Source organism: Panthera uncia (assembly GCF_023721935.1).
Source record: "Panthera uncia isolate 11264 chromosome A3 unlocalized genomic scaffold, Puncia_PCG_1.0 HiC_scaffold_12, whole genome shotgun sequence".
Lineage (NCBI taxonomy): Eukaryota > Metazoa > Chordata > Mammalia > Carnivora > Felidae > Panthera > Panthera uncia.
The window spans coordinates 14,402,777-14,420,846 of record NW_026057579.1 but is presented as its reverse complement, the minus strand read 5'-3'; the positions used below and the strand labels follow the sequence as shown (position 1 = coordinate 14,420,846).

At 37.0% G+C, this 18,070-nt stretch overlaps 1 protein-coding gene across 7 annotated transcripts in view; it reads left to right on the top strand.

The window, feature by feature from the left end:
- Positions 1 to 18,070, top strand: part of BIRC6 (baculoviral IAP repeat containing 6) — a 224,931-nt gene that overhangs the window by 12,958 nt on the left and 193,903 nt on the right. For all 7 annotated transcript variants that reach the window (XR_007462427.1, XM_049652325.1, XM_049652324.1 and 4 more), the window contains exons 2-3: positions 14,030 to 14,211; positions 16,927 to 17,064. Coding sequence is in view for 6 of the 7 variants with exons in the window: in XM_049652325.1 (XP_049508282.1) it covers positions 14,030 to 14,211; positions 16,927 to 17,064 (320 nt within the window). In the remaining variant the exon portion in view is untranslated. The remainder of the gene's footprint in view (positions 1 to 14,029; positions 14,212 to 16,926; positions 17,065 to 18,070) is intronic.

Sequence of the window (18,070 nt, the reverse complement as noted above, 5' to 3'; positions counted from 1 at the left end):
TAGGTCCTTAAAGATTGAGTCCCATCCACGGAAACTTCAGTGGCGATTATTTATGTTCTTAAAACTTTGTCAGAAAAAAAAATAAATAAATAAAACTTTGTCAGTTGATGTCAGATACTTAAGATTGTTGTAAAATAAGTGGTTTGGTGGAACTTTTGGATAAAGTGAATAGAGAGCTTGGAACTTTTTTTTTTTTTTTTTAAAGATTTTATTTTTTAAGTAAGCTACACCCAGTGTGGGTCCAAACTCAGGACGCCAAGATCAAGAGCTGCATGCTGCACCAACTGAGCCAGCCGGGCACTCCGGAACTTGGAACTCTTAATTCCAATGAGTCTGTCTCTTTTGGAGACCCTCTTTCATGCTCAGGCAGATGTTGGTTCTTTTGCCTGGAATAATACTATGCCTACATTGCGTTTTATCCATTTGTTACCCTTTTTCATGGTCTACACACTGAACTTTACCAAATTTGCTTTGCTTTGCACCAAGTTTTGTTTTACAGGAATACTCACTTTGGCTTTGAATAATATAGTGTACTAACAACTTTTGTTAAGTGATTTTATTTTTGGTTACTTTAATTATATTTTAAAAGTCTTGTTAGAACGCTGATTTTGTACCCTTTTGATTGACTTCGAATGATGTCTTTCTATACTATGTTAGAGTATTTTAAGCACTGAACTCTGATGTTATCTCTGTGGAAATGGGATTTTACAGTGTGTCCTGTCAGTTTGCAAAGATCATGTATTTTTGATGATATTTTTGCAAGTTTTGCAGGAATGCAAATGGATAGTGCATTGATAAAGAATTGACTGTTTCTTGAAGTAGGTATTAGAATTAACTGATTAAAAAATTTTTTTCTTATGTTTATTCCTGAGACAGAGACAGAGCATGAGTGGGGAGGGGCAGAGAGAGAGGGAGACACAGAATCCGAAGCAGCTCCAGGCTCTGAGCTGTCACTGACGCGGGGCTGGAACCCACAAACCGTGAGATCGTGACCTGAGCTGAAGTCGGTCGCTCAACCGACTGAGCCACCCAAGCGCCCCAGAATTAACTGATTTTAAAAAACAGTTTTGGGGCACCTCAGTCATTTGAGTTTCTGACTCTTTTTTTTTTTAATTTTTTTTTTTTTAATGTTTATTTTTGAGACAGAGAGAGACAGAGCATGAACAGGGGAGGGGCAGAGAGAGAGGGAGACACAGAATCTGAAATGGGCTCCAGGCTCTGAGCTGTCAGCACAGAGCCCGATGCGGGGCTCGAACTCACAGACCGTGAGATCATGACCTGAGCCGAAGTCGGACGCTTAACCGACTGAGCCACCCAGGCGCCCCTGAGTTTCTGACTCTTGATTGTGGCTCAGGACATGATCTCACAGTTGTGAGATTGAGTCCCTTGTCAAGCTCTGTGTTGGGCATGGAGCCTGTTTGAGATTCTCTCTCCTTCTCCATCTGCCCCTCTCCCCTGCTCTCACGGTCTCTCTCTCAAAAACAAAACAAAATAAAGAAACAAAAACACCAAAACCCCCACAGTTTCACACATTTGAAAAAAAATTTTTTTTAAGTTTTTTATTTATTTTTGAGAGAGAGAGCAAGTGGGTTGAGGGGGGAGAGAGATAGAGGGGAGAGAGAGAATCCCAAGCAGCCTCCACCCTGTCACTACAGAGCCCTGATGTGGGTCTCGAACCCATGAACCATGATCTGAGCTGAAATCAAGAGCCAGACACTTAACCAACTGAGCCATCCAGGTGCTCCTGAAAATTCTCATTATAAAAGTGATTTACCTTATTATAGGATATCAAATAGACTAAGGAAAAGAGTAGTCACCTATGATTTTGTTAGCTAGAGATGGCCATTGTTAGCATTCTGGTGTGTGATAATTTCTTTTTGCTTTTTTCTATTTAATGTGTTTTTACAGAATTTGGATTGCAGTGATATGTTATAAACTATTTCCCTCTTTACTTAGTTAATAGTGTATTATGAATATTTTTCTATGTCTTTGTTATTTTATAACATTTATTTATTTTTGAGATAGAGAGAGCACAAGCAGGGGAGGAGCAGAGAGAGAGGAAGACCACAGTATCCAAAGCAGACTCCAGGCTCCGAGCTGTCAGCACAGAGCCTGATGTGGGGCTCGAACTCACAGACCACGAGATCGTGACCTGAGCCAAAGTTGGCCACTCAACTGAGCCACCCAGGCACCCCTGTCTTTATTATTTTATAACATTTTAAAATAAATTTTATTTAATACCGCACAATAAAATAGTACACATTTTTTGTGTACTGGCAGTATATGCATTAACTACTGCTACAATTAGGATAACAGTTTCAATACCTGTGCCATCTCCTTTATAGCTTACCTTGCTCCCTTCCCCTCCAACCTTTGGCAATCACGTTTTCCATACTTTTAGTTTTGTCTTATCTAGAATGTCCTAGAAATGGAATCCTACGGTATACCTTTTTTATTTGAAGCATTTACAGTTTTTTTTATTTTTAAAAAAATTTTTATTTTTTAAAGAGAGAGTGCAGTTGGGGGGGCAGCAGGAGAGAGAATCCCAGTGAGGCTCCAGGTGTACCTATGTAACCTTTTGATACTGACTTTTTGCACTTAGAGTTGTTTTATGTGTCAATAGTTCATTTCTTTCTTTTAAAAATTTTTTTAATTTTTTTTTTTTTTTTTTAACGTTTATTTATTTTTGAGACAGAGAGAGACAGAGCATGAACGGGGGAGGAGCAGAGAGAGAGGGAGACACAGAATCGGAAGCAGGCTCCAGGCTCTGGGCCATCAGCCCAGAGCCCGACGCGGGGCTCGAACTCACGGACCGTGAGATTGTGACCTGAGCTGAAGTCGGACACTCAACCGACTGAGCCACCCAGGCGCCCCAATGTTTGTTTGTTTTTGAGAGAGAGAGAGAGTGAGAGCAGGGGAAGGGCAGAGAGAGTCAGACTGAATCTGCAGATCTGAAGCAGGCTCCAGGCTCTGAGCTGTCAGTGCAGAACCTGATGCGGGGCTTGAACCCGTGAACCATGAGATCATGACCTAGGCCTAAGTTGGACACTTAAATGACTGAGCCACCTACGTGCCCCGTATAGTTCATTTCTTTTTATAGCTGAACAGTATTTCATTGTATAAATGTGTCACCATTTGTTTAGTCAGTCACTCATTGAAGGATACTTGGATGTTTTCAGCTTTTGGTGATTAATGATAGAGCGATTATAAACGTTTGAGTACAGGTTTTTATGTGAATGTAAGATTTTATGTCTGTAGGGTAAATACATAGAAGTGGGATTCCGGGGCCATTTGGTAAGTGTATGTTTAATCTTATAAGAAATAGTCAAACCAGTGTGGCTGTGCCATTATGCATTTCCATTAAAAATGAGTTGCACTATTCTGAATCTTGTAAGCGCTTGGTTTTGTCTGTATATTGTTAAAAAGTCAATACTACCCAAAGTGATTTACAGATTCATTGCAATTTCTATCAAAATCTCCAAGATATCAAAATCTCCAGAAATAGAAAAACCCATCTTAAAATTCATGTGAAATCTCAAGGGACTCCCAGATAGCTAAAGCATTCTTGAAAAAGAACAAAGTTGAGGACTAACTGATTTCAGGATTTACTACAGTGTTACAGTAGTCGAAACAATGTGGTACTGGCATAGACAGACATAAGGACTGATGGAATAGAGAGCCCAGAAGTAAGCCCTCACATATGTGGTAACTGATTTTCAACAAGAAGGCCAGCACCATTCAGTGGGGGAAAGGACAATCTCTTCAAGAAATGGTGCTGAGAAAACTTGGTATCCACATGCAAAAGAATGAAGTTGGACCCTTAAAAGTAACAGTGACAACTGTAAAGCTCTTAGAACAATACAAAGAGGGAAGCTTCATGGATCTAGATTTGGCAGTGATTTTGGGGATATAACATCAAAGGCACAGGCAACCAAAGAAAAAATAGACAAGTTAGACTTCATTAAAATGAAAATTTTTTGTGCATGAAGGACCCTATCAAGAAAAATTTTTGTGCATAAAGGGGCCTATCAAACTGCAGAATATGAGAAAGTATTTGCAAGTCACATATCTTGGTATATATAGAGAATTAATATCTAGAATATAGAAAACTTTGACATCTTAACAACAACAAAAAACAACCTGATTAAAGAGTGAGCAAAATACTTGAAGGTATTTCTCCAGAGAAGAAATACAGCAGGCCAACAAGCACACACAGATATTCAACATCACTAATGTTTGGGAAATATAAATTAAAACTATGAGGCAATAACACTTCCCACCCACTAAAATTATTAAAAAATAATAATGTGTTGGTGAGAATGTGGAGAATTGGAACCCTTGTATTGTACACTCTTGGTGGGAATACAAAATAGTGCAGCTGTTAGGAAAAACAGTATGGTGGTTCCTCAAACAATTGAAAATAAAATTATGATATCACAATTTCACATCCAAAAGAATTGAAAGGGTCTTGAAGAAATATTTGTACATCATGTTCATAGCAGCATTATTCCCAATAGTCAAAAAGCGGAAGCTACCCAAGTGTCCATTGATGGATGTATGAATAAACAAAGTATGGTGTGTATATACAATGGAATATTAGCCTTAGAAAGGAAGGAAATTTTGACATATACTGCAACATGGATGAACTGAAGACATTATGCTTATTGAAATAAGCCAGTCACAAAAGGACCGATACCATATGACTCCACTTATATGTGGTACTTAGAGCAGTCAATTTCATAGAAACAGAAAGTAGAATAGTGATTGATTGCTGAGCACTGGGAGTATGGAAGTGGGAAGGAGGAGTTAGTGTCTAATGGTTGTGGAGCTTAAGTTTTGCAAGATGAGAAGAGCTCTGTGGGTAGATGGTGATGATGGTTGCACAACAGTGTGAAAATACCTAATGCCACTCAACTGTATACGTAAAAATGGTTAAAATGATGGGGTGCCTGGGTGGCTCAGTCGGTTAAGCATCTGACTTCAGCTTAGGTCGTGATCTCACGGTTTGTGAGTTCGAGCCCTGCATCAGGCTCTGTGCTGAGAGCTCAGAGCTGAAGCCTGTTCAGATTCTGGGTCTCCCTCTCTCTGCCTCTCCCCTGCTCTCACTATGTCTGTCTGTCTGTCTCTCTCTCTCAAAAATAAACACAAGTACATAAGTAAACATAAATAAACAAAAAGTTAAAATGCTAAATTTTATGTTAATTTACCACAATTAAAAATAATTAAAAAAATCAAATGGCCATGTTTCTGTGGGTCTGTCTTTGGATTCTCTCCTGTTCCATAGATTCATATGTCTATCCATTTGCCACCACCACACTTTCTTGTGATACTGTATTTTGTTTGCTTGTTTATTTTGAGAGAGAGAGAGTGAAATCAAGAGTCGGATGCTTAACTGACTTAGCCACCCAGGTGCCCCTATTTTATGATTTTAAAGCTATCATAAACTGTTACTGTTTTCTGTAAATTTCAGCTTCTGATTGATCATTGTTAGTATATGGAAATACAATTGATTGGTTTTTGTGTATTGATTTTGTTTACTGTAACCTTGCTAAACTCATTAGCTCTAGGAGTTTTTTTTATTTTTTATTTTATTTTTAAATTTAATTTTATTTCTTTAACATTTTTATTTTTGAGAGACAGAGACACAGTGTGAGTAGGGGAGGGACAGAGAGAGAGGGAGACACAGAATCTGAAGCAGGCTCCAGGCTCTAGGCTGTCAGTGCAGAGCCCAACACAGGGCTCAAACCCACCAACCGTGAGATCATGACCTGAACTGAAGTCGGACTCTTAACTGACTGTAGCTCTAGAAGTTTCAAATTAATTAATTAATTAGTTAATTTTTAATATGATTTATTGTCAAATTGGCTCACACACAGTGTGTAAACTGTCCTCTTGGTTTTTGGGTAGATTCCTGTGGTTTATCACTTACATACAATACCCAGCGCTCATCTCAACAAGTCCCCTCATGAGTGCCTATCACCCATTTTCCCCTCTTCCCCACCTCCCCCCCATTTATTTATTTTAGAGAGACAGAGAGAGAACATGAAAGTGAGGGAGAGGGACAGAGGGAGAGAGAGAGTCCTAAGCAGGCTCCATGCTCAGTGCAGAGCCTGACTTGGGGTTCGATCTCAGGACTGAGAGATCATGACCTGAGCCAAAATCAAGAGTTGGACTCCTAACTGAATCACCCAAGCACCCCTAGGAGTTTTGCTTTTGTTTTTTGATTTCCTGGATAGGTTAATGTTGTCTGTGAGTAGGGACAGTGTCATTTGTTCCTTTTTAATCTCTGTGGCTTTAAAAAAAAAATTTTTTTTAACGTTTATTTATTTTTGAGACAGAGAGAGACAGAGCATGAACGGGGGAGGGTCAGATAGAGAGGGGGACACAGAATCTGAAACAGGCTCCAGGCTCTGAGCTGTCAGCACAGAGCCTGACGCGGGGCTCGAACTCACGGACTGCAAGATCATGACCTGAGCCGAAGTCGGACGCCCAACCAGCTGAGCCACCCAGGCGCCCCTGTGGGGCTTTTAAATCTAAGCATTTCTTATTGCAGTGGCTAGATCTTGCAATATGATACTGAGTAGGAGTGGTGTGAGTTTGCATCCTTGCCTTGCTCCTGATCTTAGGGGGAGAGTATTCAGTGTTTTACCATTAAGTATGTTGATAGTGGTAGGATTTTTGTAGCTGTCCTTCATCAGGTTGAGCAAATTCCCTTTCATTTCTAATTTCCTGAGGTGTTTTTTTTTTTTTTTTAATCATGAAAGGATGTTGTATTTTGCCAAATGCATCTACTGACTTGATGCAGCTTTTCTGCTTTAAGCTATTAATATGGTAGCTTAAATTGGTTGGTTTTGAATATTGAACCAGTTTTGTATTCCTTGGATAGCTCTACTTGGTCCTGGCATGTTATTATATTTTTATATTTGTCAAATTCCATTTGCTTTTCTTTTGTGGATGATTTTTGCATTGATATACATGATGGATAATGGTAATGTAGTTTTTGTGCTTTTTCTAGATTTGGCATCAGGTTAATGCTGGTCTCCTAAAATGAATTTGGAAGTATTCCTTCTTTTTCTTAGAGGAGGATTGTGTAGAATTGGTATTACTTCTTACATGTTTAATAAAATTCTGCAGTGAAGTCAGGTAGGCCTGGAGATTTGTCTGGAAGATTTGTAACTATGAATTCAATTTCCTTAATTTAGATTATTTCATTTGAGATGTTTTGATAGTTGGTGGTTTCAAGGAATTGGTATATTTCATCTGTACTTTCAAATTTATATGTGTAGCTCTGTCTTTATTATTCCCCAGTTATCTTTTTAAATTTGTAGTATCAAGTTTATTTATTTTGACAGTCTGACTTTTCAGATTTATTTGACAACCTAAGTTGTGAAATTTATGTGCATAGTGTTCATAGTATTCTCTTATTATTTTTTAATGGTTGCAGGATCTGTAGTGTATTAGTTCTCTTTCATTCTTGATATTATTGGTAATTTGTGTCTTTTATTTTCTTTGCCAACTTTGCCTAGAGATTTACCAATTTTATTGATCTTTTCAAAGAATACTTTGCGTTGATTTTCTCTATTTTTGTATTTTCACTTTTATTGATTTCTGCTCCTATCATTACTATTTTTTTGTTGTTGTTTATTTTGTGCTTATCTTTTCTTTTTCTAGTTTTTTTTTTTTTTTTTTTTAATTTTTTTTGGAGGGAGGGGAGGGAGAGACTCACTCTCTCTGACTGAGCCAGCCAGGTACCCCTGGTCATTTGATACTTTTAATTATTTTGTTTTAACTTATGTGTTGTTTTTTTGTTTGTTTGTTTTGTTTTTACTGTAATTATTTATATATATTTTTTGTAGTTACTTGAAGTATTACAATATATATGCTTTTCACAATCTATTTAGAATCAGTACTTTACCACTTTAAGCAGAATGTAGCAACCTTTTTACCATATTGTGCTCTCCCTCTTTTAGTTTTTATTAAAAAAAATTTTTTTTTAACGTTTATTTATTTTTGAGAGAGACAGAGCATGAGCAGGGGAGGGGCAGAGAGAATCTGAAGCAGGCTCCAGATTTTGAGCTGTCACTGCAGAGCCTGAGGTGGGGCTTGAACTCACAAACTGAGAGATCATGACCTGAGCTGAAGTCAGACCCTTAAACGACTGAGCCGCCCAGGCGCCCCTGTATATGTTTGACATATACATATATATGTGTGTATATATGTGTGTGTGTATATTTAATTTAATTATTTACTATTTAATTATATTATTTAATATAATTATTAAATAAATATATGTGTGTATATATACTTAATGTTTATTTTTGAGAGCAAGAAAGCATGAGTTGGGGAGGGGCAGAGAGAGAGAGAGGGAGACACAGAATCCGAAGTAGGCTCCAGGCTCTGAGCTGTCAGCATGGAGCCCGATATGGGGCTCGAACCCACTAACTGTGAGAACATGACCTGAGCTGAAGTTGGACACTCAACTGACTGAGCCACCTAGGTGTGCTCCAATTGTCAAAAATATTTTAGGGACCCCTGGGTGGCTCAGCTGGTTAATCGTCTGACTTCAGCTCAGGTCATGATCTCATGGTTTGTGGGTTTGAGCGCTGTATCATGCTCTGTGCTGACAGCTCGGAGCCTGGATCCTGCTTCGGATTCTGTGTCTTCTGTCTCTGCTCCTCCCCTGCTTGCACTCTTTGTGTGTGTCTCTCAAAAATAAATAAACGTTAAAAATATTTAAAAAATATTTTAAAGAACTGAGACAAAAAACCACTGGTTATATATACCCAGATACTTACCATTTCTTTTTTTCTCTTAAGTGTATTTTGAGAGAGAGAGAGAGAGAGAGAGAGACAGAGACAGAGACAGACAGACCTGGCGTGAGTGGAGGAGGGGCAGAGAGAGAGGGAGAGATAGTATCTCTGTGCTATGAGCACAGAGCCTAACATGGGGCTTGATCTCATGAATTGTGAGATCATGACCTGAGCCAAAATCGTGAGTCAGATGCTTCACTAACTGAGCCACCTTGGTGTCCTGATAGTTACCATTTCTGTTGGTATTCCCTCATTTCTGATACTCTTAAGTTTTCTTCTGAAATGATTTTTCTTTTATTTGATTAACTTCTTTTACAGTTCTTTTTGAGTAGCTTTGCTGGCAAAATTTCTCTTTAGTATTCCTTCATTGAAGAATGCATTTCACCTTTCTTCTTCTTCTTTTTTTTTTTTTTAACCTTTATTCTTGGTGGATATTTTTGTTGATATGGAATTTTTTTTTCCCTAGTACTTAAAAAATGCTCCACTTCCTAATGAACCCTGTGGTTTTTAATGGTAAATATATTACTTCCATGCAAATAATGTGTCCTTTTTCTCTGGTTGCTTTCAAGATTTTTGTTAGTTTTCAGCAGTTTATTGTGTTTGACTGTGAATTTTAACTTGTTTTTTTGTGAAGTTTCCCCTGCCCGAAAAGAATATCTGCACTAATGCAAGGCATTGGAGTCAATTTTAGAGGTCTGCAAACCCTTATAGCTCTTGGGCTGTCTCCTAATTTTCTAAATAAAGTGTTACTGGAACACATCTACACCCATTTATTTACATGTTGGCTATGGCTGCTTTTGCACTAAGGGGCAGAGGTGAGTAATTGTGAGAGAGACCCTATGTCTTGTGAACCCTGAAATATTTACTAATCTGACCCTTTTCACAAGAAGTTTACTGATCTCTGGTGTAGATGGAGGAATTTGAGTTTTTCCTGTATTAAAATTTCCTACTTGAATTTTTTTTTTAACTTAGGCTTAAAAGTCATTTTACAAGTAGCTTCTATACAGAATTCTAAAAAGATGCAGTATGTGGTATGGGGTATGTGTCAGTGTTTTTTCCTTCTTTTTAAAAACCAGAAATGGGGTTGCCTATGTGGCTCAGTCACTTGAGCATCCAACTTTTGATTTTGGCCCAGGTCATGATCCCAGCATTCTGAGATTGAGCCCAGTGTTGGGCTCCGTGTTGAGTGTGTACCTTGCTTAAGATTCTCTCTCTCTCCCTCTGCCCCTCTTCCCTGCTGTTTCTCTCTCAAAAAAAAAAATAAATAAAAACCAACAATGACTTTCTAGCCAATTTTTTTGAAAACATAACAACCATTAGTTAAGCAATTTGAGTAATTTATTTGAGTAATTTATTTTCACATATTTTAAACTCATAGGGTAAATGAAATAAATGGTTTATGCCAAAATGGGATTTAAGGTTTTTTTTTTTTAATGTTTATTTATCTTGAGAGAGAGAGAGAGAGAGAGAGAGAGAGAGAGAGATCCCAAGTGGGTTCCACGTTTAGCAGCAGAGAGCCCGATATGGGGCTCGAACTTATGAACCGTGGGATCATGACCTGAGCTGATGTTAGATGTTTAACCCACTGAGCCACCCAGGTGCCCTGGGATTTTTTTAAAGGTAGTCTTGGGAGATACAATTTACAAATTGTTGTAAGTTTATCAGTGTTATTGGTAACAAAATATATTGAGTGTTGAATAGTAGTGCTGGTAAAATCATTAACTGGAGCAACATGAATAAAAGTATAACTCAAGACATGATACTTGACAGGACTTTGAAAACATGTTTTCTCACTGAATGACACAATCAAGCTCAGGTATAGGTTTCTTGGTTTCTTCATCTCTTTTATGGACCTTCCTGTGCTTAAAATTGTTATAACCAAAAATAAATGTTGAATTTACCTTGTGAAACCTGACCTCATTTTTGTTGTTGTTGTGCAAATGCTCAGTTTTGGGTCAGGCTTAAATTTACATGGATTTCATTTTTAACTGAAACTAGAGAATTTCTGTCCTTTGTCTTGTTGCTTGCTCAATAAAAGACTTGTTCAAACATGTAAGAAGTTGAAAAGTTCCACAAAGTATTCTTTTGTCCATTGCAAGATATTTTTCTTTCACAGGAATCTAGGACTTTTTTAAAAAAAAAGATTTTATTTTTTGGGGGGCACCTGGGTGGCTTAGTCGGTTAAGTGTCCGACTTTGGCTCAGGTCATGATCTCACCGTTCGTGAGTTCGAGCCCCGTTTCGCACTCTGCTGACAGCTCAGAGCTTGGAGCCTGTTTCAGATTCTGTGTCTCCCTCTCTTTCTGCCCCTTTCCTCCCCTGCTCTATCTCCTTCAAAAATAAATAAACATTAGAAATTTAGAAAAGTAAATAGAAGATTTTATTTAAAATTTTTTTTAAATGTTTATTTTTGAGAGAACACAAGTCAGGGAGGGGCAGAGAGAGGGGGACAGGAGATCTGAAGCAGGCTCCATGCTGATGGCAGCCAGCTCGATGTGGGACTTGAGCTCACAACCCCAAGATCAAGAGTTGCATGCTCTACTGACTGACCACCGGTGCACCCCATCTAAGACTTTTCTAGGGGGAGATCAGTAAATCTCATCTTGAGCATGCTGTCAGACTACATTAACAAAGCTCTTCCTCTCAAAAGTAAAGTCTTCAGGTTGAGTAAAAGATTGAGAGAAAGGGTCTTTAGTGGGTTCAGTAATCTTCCCTCAAAATTCATGTCTACGTGAATCCATAGACTGTGATTGTATTTGGAAATAGGACCTTTACAGATGTAATTAAGATGAGGTCTATAAGCTAGGAGATCCTTCAATGGAGTATGGCTGATAATACCCTCTACTTTCTTCCCTCTGTGCAATAGAGCCTTCACTGCTTACGTATGGCTTTCCCTAGCTAAGGTCAGAAACTGGCAACGAACTCATCTGAATGAACATAGTCCTGTTCCATGCTGCTATACTGGCCTGAAGAAATTGTCAACAAGACTGCTTAGTAACTGTGCATGACTGAGTGCTAGTATTGGATAATATAAGAAGTTCAAAAAACAGTGCTGACTTTTTTTTAGCCAAGATCTGGTGAGGAATCTCCAGTGACATTCTATCGTATTCTCTAGGGTTGTGTGGAAGCCCATTTGGAAACTCTGGTATAGAGTCTTACTCACATTTTATACCTCTCTGGAGAAATTTTAACAAAATTATAATTTTTATGAATTGTCACTTAAGTGCACATCTCTAAAACAGTAAAGCAGAATTTGCAGTTTGTTTTACAAAATTTTATAGTTATGTGTGGGGGCAGGGCACATATGGGAAATGTAAGTACCTTCCTTTGCTAGAAACCTAAAATTGCTTTAAAAAAAAAGAATAGTTTTAAAAAATATGGTTAGGATGCCTGGGTGGCTCAGTTGGTTAAGCATTGACTTCGGCTCAGGTCATGATCTCGTGGTTTGTGGGTTCAAGCCCTGCGTCGGGCTTTGTGCTGACAGCTCAGAGCCTGGAGCCTGTTTCGGATTCTGTGTCTCCCTGTCTCTTTCTGCATCTCCCCTGCTCGCTCTCTCTCTCTCTCTGTCTCTCAAAAATAAATAAGCATTATTTATTATTTATTTATTTATAAAAAATATTATTGTTAATGAGTTTTGGAGATTTGAAATGATCTTTGCAAGTTCTTACCCAATTTTACTCTGAGTTTCTATAATTTGTGTTTCTTTCCATTTTACCTAGATACCAGAATCGCTAGGTACATATTCCTGTTTTATTGTATTACAGAGATTATTATCCTGTATGCTAACATGTATTTCAAACCTCTGTTTCTGAGACTGAACTATAGAAATTTTTGTCTTGTTTTATGTAGGTAATGAGTTAGTTCCTAATCAGTTTTGTAATGCCTCCAAGCTGTCTGTTAGAGTCCAAAAGAGCTATAACAATCTGGGATTAAGAATGTCAACCCAATATTCATTGATCATGACATGCTTTATAGTTGTTCTGGAGATTGAGGACTAGGACCCTGATTTATTTCCATTTTTCTGCTTTTGTATCATTAGGCAGTAGCAGTGCTAGTTTCTGGGATGTTCTGTAGAGTTGTGGTGGGAGTTTAGGATGAGATATACTGGCAGGATTACTTGCCCACAGGGAAATATCTTCTCTCTTGGAATAAAAATTTCACAATTGATCATTCTTCAAAGTCTTTTTTACAGAAACTCTATTTGTAGCAGAAACACTTATATTAATCTAATAAGTCTATGAATTTAAGTGTAGAAACTGATGTTATCTTCAAAAAAATTTATTTGGTATTATATTCAAAGCTTTGTGCCCATCTGTCCTGTCTTTTGTAAGTCTTCTTGAAATTCCACTGTAACTTATTCTGAGAAATTTTATGGTTCATTTATTTACTGACTTTCTCCATTAAAATACCCTTCTGATACTGATTCAGCAGAAACTTCAGAAAACATCGATCTTCAACGGTAGTTGATGGTGTTTTCTCGGTGAGGATTGAACTAGAGGCTTTACTAGTTCTGTTAACCTGGGTTATAGTTTTCCATAATTTTATCTCATCTATAAAAGACCTCAAAAACTTTTGTGGTAATTACCTAGAAACTGTCCATGCTGACTTTATGCTTATTGAATTTTGCACCAAATGACAAATACTGAATTTTTAAAAATTTTGTTCTGAACACTTTATGAAATAGTATAGTACAAAGAACTTCCCTGTACATTTCACCCTGTTCTACCAATTTTAATTTTAAATACTTCACCACATTTGCTTGTCATTTCCGCACATATATACATACTTTTGCTCTGTTGAGAATACGTTGCATATATCATGCCCCTTTACCCTTTACTATTTCTAGGTTTATTTGTTTTCTTTTTTTTTTTTTTAAAGTTTTATTTACTTAATTAATCTCTGTACCCAGCGTGGGGCTTGAACTCATGACCCTGAGATCATGAGTCTCCTGCTCTTCCAACTGAGCCAGCCAGGAGCCCCTGTTTATTTCTAAGAACAATTATATTCTCCATAGTTGTCAAGTTCTGATAATTTCATATTGATACTTTTATCTAAGCTATAGTACATATTGCAAGTTTATCAGTTGTTCTAATAATGTCCTTTAGAGCAATCTTTTTCCATTCCAGGATTAAATACTGTATTTAGCTTCCATTTAAACATGTATTTTTAATGGACTATTGGCCTTTAAACCTAAGTGTTGAATTTTTGTTCTTTTGACAGCTAAACCAGGTGGACAGGTGAAATGTCAGTATATATCTGCGGTGGATAAAGTTATATTTGTGGATGATTATGCAGTAGGGTGTAGGAAGGACCTTAATGGAATCTTGTTGTTAGACACTGCTCTGCAAACTCCAGTTTCAAAGCAGGATGATGTGGTTCAGCTTGAATTACCTGTTACAGAGGTAAGTTGAAATAAGTATCAGTGTACTTTTCTACTTAATATAATTTCAGACCTGTTACTTGTTAAATGGAATTAGGTTGTCCTTTGACAACATTATATATGTACCCCTTCTTGTACATATAGAATAAAGAATTGACTTCTAGATCACAAGTTTGTTTAATTCCTCTGTGTAATTAATTGACGTTTATTGAAGTATTTAAGTGTAAACCGTACAGGTTAAATTGTGATAGAGATCCCAAAATACAGTGACTTAAGCAATATCTTTTTTTTTTTTTTTTTTTTTTTCAGTAACAGTGCAGGGCTAAGGGTAGGGGTAACTTTACTTCCCTCAACAGTTAGCTTCCATCTCCTGAGTCCAAGACAGCTGCTCCCAGTCTCATTAGTATTTCCCAGTCATAGCGAAAGGAAGGGCAAAAGGCCAGGGGAGTACTCAGGGAAGGGGTGTGACCCCTCCCTCCTTCTCTCCCTTTGTTTCTACTTTTTCTCCCCTCCTTCCCTTCCATTTTCCCTCTCTCCTTCATTCCTTCTTGATCTCTTTCATAACCTCTCTCATATACATCCTTTTCATGCTCATCTCCTTGGCCAGAATTTAGTCACATGGTCACATCAAGCTGAGAAGACTGAGAAAGAAGAGGTAGTTCTTTATTTTTTTAAAAATATAAAAGAAAGGAGTTATCTTTGCTATGTATCATGTCTCTTAACAATCCCAGTTTAAAATTTTACCTCTATGTATTTTTCTGTAGTGTTACATATTCATTACTTAATTTGTAAGTCCACCTTAATTTAAATTATTTTGTGTGTGCATTGATGTTCATGTAATTTAAAAGTACATTTTTCAAAGTTACTGGATTAAATCATCTTAAGTAGAATATAAAAGATTATAATGCTGTGTTCCGTAATAAAGTAAGGTACCATTTTTGTCTTCATACCAATTTGTTAATTATGAAGTGTTTTGCATTTGGTGGATTGATATGATTAGTTGATAAAACGAGTTTATAAAAATAGCATATTTTCCATTTTTAGGACATGAAAAGTATCAGTGTGTAAAAATAAAGTGCAGTATAAATGTTTTTATTCTCTTTTTGGAAGGCTATTAAAAAAAGATACTGATATATATATATATATATATATCAACTTAGATTTCATATTTAGTGTTATATCACAGTTATCAGTTATATGTTAATATTGAAAGAATGTTGCTGGAAGTCTGAATTCTAAAAAGAGAGTAGTCCTCTTTTTGTCATCAGAATATCTGGATCTGGGGTCTTGTCTAAAATTTTTGGACAGATGGGGCACTTGGATAAGCCAACTGTGGCTCAGTTGGATAAGCATCCAACCTGGTTTCACCTTGGCTCATGATCTCACCGTTTGTGAGTTTGAGTCCTACATGGGGCTCTGCGTTGAAAGTGTGGAGCCTGCTTGGGATTGTCTCTCTCTCTCTCTCTGCCTCTTCCCCACTTGGTCTCTCTCTCTCTCTCTCTCTCTCTCTCTCTCTGTGCCAAACTTAAAAAATAAATAAATACAGTTTTTGGACAGAGAATTAGTTTTAGTTGTATTGAACATTTTTTCATCTTAATTTGAGGAATTTATACTAGATGATGACTTAAGGCTGATATCTTAATAAAGGATATAATACAATGAAAGATGGTATCAAACTGTTCAGGTTTTAAAAAGAACTATAGAATTACAATAAAATATTGGAATGTTTATAATGAAATAGATCCTCAAGTCAGTATTTTTCATTCTCTACTGACTGAAATATTAGGTATTTACCTGACTTTTACCACCTTCTTCCCCTTGTTGACCTTTAACATCCACTTGCTGATTTCTCTCTATTTACCTAAATAATTACAACTGTGTTGTTCACATAATATTGTTTGTAGACCTTCCACCATCCCAGGCATCCTTTACTGTACCACATTAGTTTGTCACTGTCTTCACTGAAGTATGGGGTCCTAGGTTTGGTTAGATCAGTGTGGATGTATTCTTTTCCATATGTTGACCACGCATTTCTGTTAAGATAGTTCATTTTGAATATGTGGGTAACAATACAGAGGGCTCTTTCATATTACCTGATGACTTAGTGAATGCCCCTGTTATGGTTTTGCTTACTTTGAGTATTTAAAACTCATTGAAAGATTTTACATTTATCTCTTTAAAATTTTATCTTTCATTTTATTTTTAAATGTTTATTTTTGAGAGAGAGAGACAGACAGACAGAGGCAGGCAGAGAGAGAGGGAGACAGAGGATCCGAAGTGGGCTTGGCATGAACAGCACAGAGCCTGTTGCAGGGCTCAAACTCACGAACTGAGATCATGACCTGAGCTGAAGTTGGTGCCCAACTGACAGAACCATTCATTCAGGCGCCCCTACCTTTCATTTTTGAGCATGGTGTCAGTTTGTCCAGTTTTTTTTTTTTTTTATTATTATTATCTTGCTGTGGTTTATTAATAGCTCCCATGTATTGAAGCTTTATTCTGTGATACTACACTGAATACATTGCTTTATCTCATTTAATTTTTTAACAGCTCTTCAAATCAATATATGGTTAAGTTTGTTTAAAAAAGTAAAAGCAGTATGGTACTTGTTAGAATCATTACAAATTAAAATATTTGAATAAGGATCTGAGTGTAACATTTTTTTGTTGTGTTTAATTTTCTGTGTTCATCTTTTTTTTTTTTTTTTTGATGTGTTTTTTTTTTTTTTTTAATTTAGGCACAGCAGCTCTTATCAGCATGTTTAGAAAAGGTAGATATTTCTAGTACGGAGGGTTATGATTTGTTCATCACACAGCTCAAAGATGGTTTAAAAAATACATCCCATGAGACTGCAGCAAACCATAAAGTTGCTAAGGTAAGAGGTTAAAACAAAATTACCTTGTTTGGGATTATTTCACACCTCCATACTTTTGCCTTTCTCTGTCTTTCCCATACTCTCCATCTCCCCTTGAAAATATTCCAGTTCTAGATTTTTCCTCTCCTTTAGGGGAAAAAATGTGTTTATAAGTCACCTCAAGTTGAAACTTTTTACTGAGGTTTAACTTCAGGTTATGGGAACTGTTTTGCTTAACTTTGTTCCTAAAGCTTCTGTGCTTGGTGGCTCTATGTTGGTTGAGAGGCTTAAAGAGAGCTCCTTGTCAGGTGATGAGCTTCAGTGAGAAATGGAATATGTATTTGAAAATGGGGGCCATTTGGGTTTTTGTTGAAATAATCTTGGGGTGATGTGACTAGTATGTCTGTGCCAGATGATGCATTGAATTAAATCCTTGGGTATATTTTACTGATTTTTCTTTTTTGTCTAAGTTATAAATGCGATACATATAAAATTTCTGTACCAAAGAATGTAAGGTAGAAAGTAAAAACCGTTTTCCTAAAAATAATTTTTGTGCTTATAAATACCTTTTTTCTCAAGTACAGTTGTAACTATACAGAAATGTCGTGATGTACTGTCATCTGTTGGGGCTGCGTAACCATACCACTAGCTGGGTAGCATATATACAACAGAAATTTATTGCCCACAGTTCTGAAGGCAGGGAAGTGCAAGATCAAGGTGGCAGCATGGTTGCCTTCTGATGAAGTTCTTCTTGGTTCATACTTGGCTCCTTCTCACTGTGTCCTGACATGCTGGAAAGATCAGGGGCTCCTTCTGGAGCCTCTTTTATAAAGGCATTAATCCCATTAATGAGGGCTCTAGTCTCATGACTTAAGTACCTCCCAAAGGCCTTACCAGTACTGATACCATCCACCACCTTTGGGGGTTAGGATTTCAACAGATGAATTTTGCTGAGGGAAACACACATTCAGACTGTAGCATGTATCTTGCTTTTTTTTTTTTTTTTTTTTAATTTTTTTTTTTTTTT